Raw genomic sequence first — 4789 nt, forward strand, 5'->3', positions numbered from 1 at the left:
GAAGTGGAGTTTATTGGGTGTGGCGAACTCTATTAATATTATGGAGTTTGTCGAAAGATACGACGAACATACTTAAAATTACAAAAATAAAAATATTATGAATTTAAAGTTGAAATATTTTAAAAAAAAATATTCTTTTAATTTATTCCAAAAAAAATCCTTAATTTAGTACATATATAAGAGAAGAATTTTATTTTATTTTATAATGTTTTTGTTTTGTTAATCACTTAATCCTGATAAAACATCAACTCACCTAACCCTTTTATGTTGTCCCTTCTCTCTTACTCTTCTTCTCCTTCTTCTTCTTTCACTGTGTATTCTTTGCTCTTGCTTCTTCTTCTTCTTCTTCTTTCAATCTCTTGCCAACAATTCCTTATACACACTACATTGTACTGATCTCACTTCCTTGGTCAGATTCATTTGTTTATTTATTTATTTTTGACTTCCTATAATCAAAACCATTCTTGTTTTACAGTAGAAACTTCTTGGGGTTTGGTTTCTTTCTTCTGAGCTTCTTCTTTTGTTGCTTCTGCTGTTTCACTACTCAACCGTGTCTGTGCTGTTCATCAATTAAGAGGTAACAATGCACCATTATAATGCCTTCTTTTTTTATTTTCTCTTTCTAGTAATTCTTCTTGCCTTTGCTTATGAATGTTCATAAGGTAAATTATGTGAATTGAAGTTCATAGGTCAAGGATGAACTTAGTTATTTGTAAATTTTTCATTTCTTTTAGAATTGGCATTAGAAATTTGTCTGCATTGCTGAGAATATTGTTTATGCAACACATTATGGAACTACATTTCTTAAAATCAAAGTTTGGCACCCGAATTTCGGTTCTAGAATTGTGCATTTTGCTGATAAATTGATGTGTGTTTTGTTGGTTATTGGAGTAGGAGCTAGTGGGAAAGGCATGCAGGGTATGTGGTTGATGTTATTCTTGTTGGTGGCTATTGCATTTGGTAATTCAGATATTGATGCACTCCTTGAACTCAAGAAGGGTTTTCGAGACGATCCTGCCGGACTAGTTCTCGATTCATGGAATTCCAAGTCCTTAGATTCTAATGGATGCCCTCAGAACTGGTATGGAATATTGTGTGGTGAGGGAAGTGTTACATCAATCATTTTGGACAATGCCGGGTTGGCTGGACAGTTTAATTTCCCTGCAATTGGTGGCCTTAAAATGCTTCGCAACTTGTCTGTTGCGAACAACCGATTCGAAGGAAGTATCTTGCAAATTGGTCAGCTGGAATTGCTTGAATTTCTTGATTTGTCCCTCAACAAGTTTAATGGATTGTTACCCTCGAACTTTGTTGAATTGCGAAATTTAGTGTATCTGAATCTTTCTTCAAATGAATTTGAAGGTACTCTTCCTGTTGGGTTTGACAAACTTAGCAAGTTGAAGTATTTAGATTTGAACACTAATAATTTTTCTGGGGATATTATGCATATCTTTTCTCAGATGGGAAGTGTTGTGCATGTGGACTTAAGCCGCAACAGGTTTTCCGGGACACCGGATTTTGGACTCGGAGATGACTCGTTGCTCTCTTCGATTAAATACTTAAATGTTAGCCACAATTCTTTGACTGGTGAGCTTTTTGCTCATGATGGAATGCCTTACCTTGATAGTTTAGAGGTCTTTGATGCGAGTAATAATAAGTTAGAGGGTAACATACCTTCCTTCACATTCGTGGTATCGCTGCGTATTCTTCGACTTGAACGCAACCAATTGTCGGGTTTGCTACCACAAACTTTGTTGAAAGAAAGTTCAATGATGTTGTCTGAACTGGATCTCAGTCAAAACAAGATTGAAGGTACCTTGTTGTCTTTGATTTCTATCTTCAAATTCAAACCTGTGCTATTTTTCGTGTCGATGTATGACTGCTAAAAGATTCAAAACAAGAGCTTCTCATTTTAGTCATTAATCCATCAAATTAACTCATGACATAGGTTCATATAGCTACCAATTTCTTCATGTACAATCTAAACTAACTAGTTCTTCTTTGCAGGTCCCATTGGAAGTATCACTTCTGTCACTCTAAGGAAACTTAATTTATCTTCGAACAAATTGTCGGGTGCCTTACCTCTCAAGATAGGCCACTGCGCCATCGTAGATTTGAGTAATAACATGCTGTCCGGTAATTTGTCGAGGATCCAGTATTGGGGTAACTATGTGGAAGTCATTCAGCTAAGTTCAAACTCATTGGTAGGTACACTGCCAAATGAAACTACTCAGTTCTTAAGGTTAACCGAACTTAAGGTATCCAATAACTCATTGGAGGGAGTTCTATCACCAATCTTGGGAACATATCCAGAGCTAAGAGAGATTGATCTTAGTCTCAACCGGCTTTCGGGCTTCCTCCTACCGAGCTTTTTCACCTCGACCAAGTTGACTAAGCTTAACCTTTCCAACAATAAGTTTTCTGGACCCATTCCTGTTGAACTTCGACAAGGTCGAAATAATCCATCAGTTTCTTCTAAAAATTCTAGTATGGTATATCTGGATCTTTCATGCAACAACTTGAGTGGGGTTATACCTTCAAAATTAAGCAAGCTTCACAATTTGGCTTATCTCAATCTATGTAGCAACAAATTGGAAGGTACTATTCCTAATGACCTTCCGGCATTGCGAGGTTTTAATGTGTCCTTCAATAATCTCTCAGGTGTTGTGCCAGACAACTTAATGCAATTTCCTGAATCATCATTTCATCCGGGAAACTCTCTGCTGATTCTTCCGAAATCACGATCATCACCGAAAGATGCTTCTGACTTTGGTTTGGGAGAACATCAGTCACATAAAAAATCTGCAATTAGGATTGCTTTGATTGCAAGTTTGGTGACCGGCGCTCTTGTGATGGCCTTTGTTGGTATGGTGATTTATTACATGGTTCGCTGGCAAAAAGAAAGGACTTCGAAACAAAATGAAGCAAGAGGTATGGTCCAAGTGAGTTCTTCATTATCAACCAGAGAGGGACCTAACAGAAATTTGGAGGCAATAGGATCTTCTAAGGGTGGATCAGCTGATGATGGAGGAAACATCGATGCCTTGACAAAGAAGGCAAAAGATCTTTGCCAACCTGAATTAGTTAAGAACGACGAGGACATGCTTTCTCCAATGTCTTTTGTGTCAGCCTCAAATCCTTCATCTTCTATAAGTCCTCAGTTTGAGAATCCCGGTTTCCTCAGTGTATCCTCTCCAGATAAACTAGGCGGGTACTTGAATCTATTTGATGGATCTTTGGTGTTAACTGGTGAGGAACTTTCGTGTGCTCCGGCGGAAATTATTGGTAGGAGTTGTCATGGAACACTATATAAAGCCACACTTGACTCTGGTCATGAATTAGCTGTAAAATGGTTAAGGGAAGGCATCACTAAAGGGAAGAAGGAGTTTGCGAGGGAAGTTAGGAAACTCGGGACTATCAAGCATCCGAATCTGGTTTCTATTCAGGGTTACTACTTGGGACCAAAGGAGCATGAGAGACTGATTGTAACAAATTTTATTAATGCACATTCTTTGGACATTTATCTCCATGGTAAGGTTATGCTTTCATGTTTCTATTTTCAGGATTTTACCAAGGAAATATTGAGAACGAGAAAACGAAAACAGAAACCAAATAGTATTAGTTTTTACACTTCTGATGTTCTTGGTTGGCTTGGAATCTTTTAGAGATGGAAAAAGTTCATTTTGGAAATTTAGGTTGAGTTATTTGGTTTGAATATAAATTCACACTGCAAATTGTTCATGCGAAATATGGTAGAGATTCACATACAGTTGTCTTCATGCGAAGTTGATAGTTGAGAATCATTAGATAATTTCATGTTTGACTAAACTACTAAACTGTCATCTAACAGTTCTCATCAATCAACTTCACGTTAAGATAACTGCGTTAAATATACATGTTGTTTTCATAATCATGATAGAAATTTCAACATTCAAATGCATGGAACCATCTATACTTAACTGGTTTATGTTCTTTTTTTCTGAAGAGGCAGATAAAAGAAATCTCCAATCTCTGTCTCTTGATGAGAGGCTGAGAGTGGCCGTCGAAGTCGCACGGTGTTTGAATTTCCTACACAATGAGAAGGCCATACCTCATGGCAATCTCAAATCCACAAACATTCTACTTGAAGCTCCAGACCGGAACGTTCGGCTCACTGACTACAGCCTGCACCGGATACTAACTGCTGCAGGCACGGCCGAGCAAGTCTTGAACGCCGGTGCTCTTGGTTACATGCCTCCCGAGTTTGCCAGATCATCAAGCAAACCATCCCCTTCACTAAAGAGTGATGTGTATGCATTTGGAGTAGTCTTGTTAGAGCTCACGACAGGGCGAAAATCGGGTGAAATATTGTCCCAGATTCCAGGAGCGGTCGACCTGACCGATTGGGTGAGGTTCTTAGCCAGCGAAAACCGGTCTAATGAATGCTTTGACAGGTTCCTTGTGGAACAAGAAAGAAGTGAAAGAGCATCTAGAATCCTTGATGAAATGCTTAAGGTTGCTCTTACATGCATTCTTCCAGCATCAGAGAGGCCTGATATGGAAACAGTTTTTGCTGATCTTTCATCAATAAGGTAGCAAGCATTTTTAGTTTCTGATCATAAAATTATTAACCACTAACATCATCATCATCATCATCATCATCATCATCATCTATGATTGGTTTTTGTTTAAATTTTTGGTCCCTTGATTACACAACTCTCCATAGGCATCATTGCAACATGTCAGCAAGCAGCATATTGTTATGAAATTCTTTAAGCATGGAAATAATTCATTCTTTTCAACCCTTAAA

The 4789-nt window shown here is 37.9% G+C and overlaps 1 protein-coding gene across 5 annotated transcripts; it reads left to right on the plus strand.

Annotated features, from left to right (window-relative positions):
• Window positions 1-204: 204 nt before the first annotated feature.
• Window positions 205-4789, plus strand: LOC112702170 (probable inactive receptor kinase At5g10020). 5 transcript variants are annotated; one of them, XM_072199009.1, is made up of 5 exons: window positions 211-577; window positions 895-1362; window positions 1461-1812; window positions 2008-3531; window positions 3986-4789. In XM_072199009.1, the coding sequence occupies exons 2-5, from the start codon at window positions 1351-1353 to the stop codon at window positions 4573-4575; spliced, it is 2478 nt and encodes an 825-aa protein (XP_072055110.1). In that variant the 5' UTR covers window positions 211-577; window positions 895-1350; the 3' UTR covers window positions 4576-4789. The 5 variants fall into 5 exon arrangements, with proteins under 5 accessions (XP_025608879.1, XP_072055110.1, XP_072055109.1 ...); XM_072199008.1 differs by having other exon boundaries at window positions 270-389; window positions 476-577; window positions 895-1812; window positions 3992-4789; XM_029287855.2 differs by having other exon boundaries at window positions 274-389; window positions 476-577; window positions 895-1812.

The sequence above is a fragment of the Arachis hypogaea genome, chromosome 7, assembly GCF_003086295.3.
Source record: "Arachis hypogaea cultivar Tifrunner chromosome 7, arahy.Tifrunner.gnm2.J5K5, whole genome shotgun sequence".
NCBI lineage: Eukaryota > Viridiplantae > Streptophyta > Magnoliopsida > Fabales > Fabaceae > Arachis > Arachis hypogaea.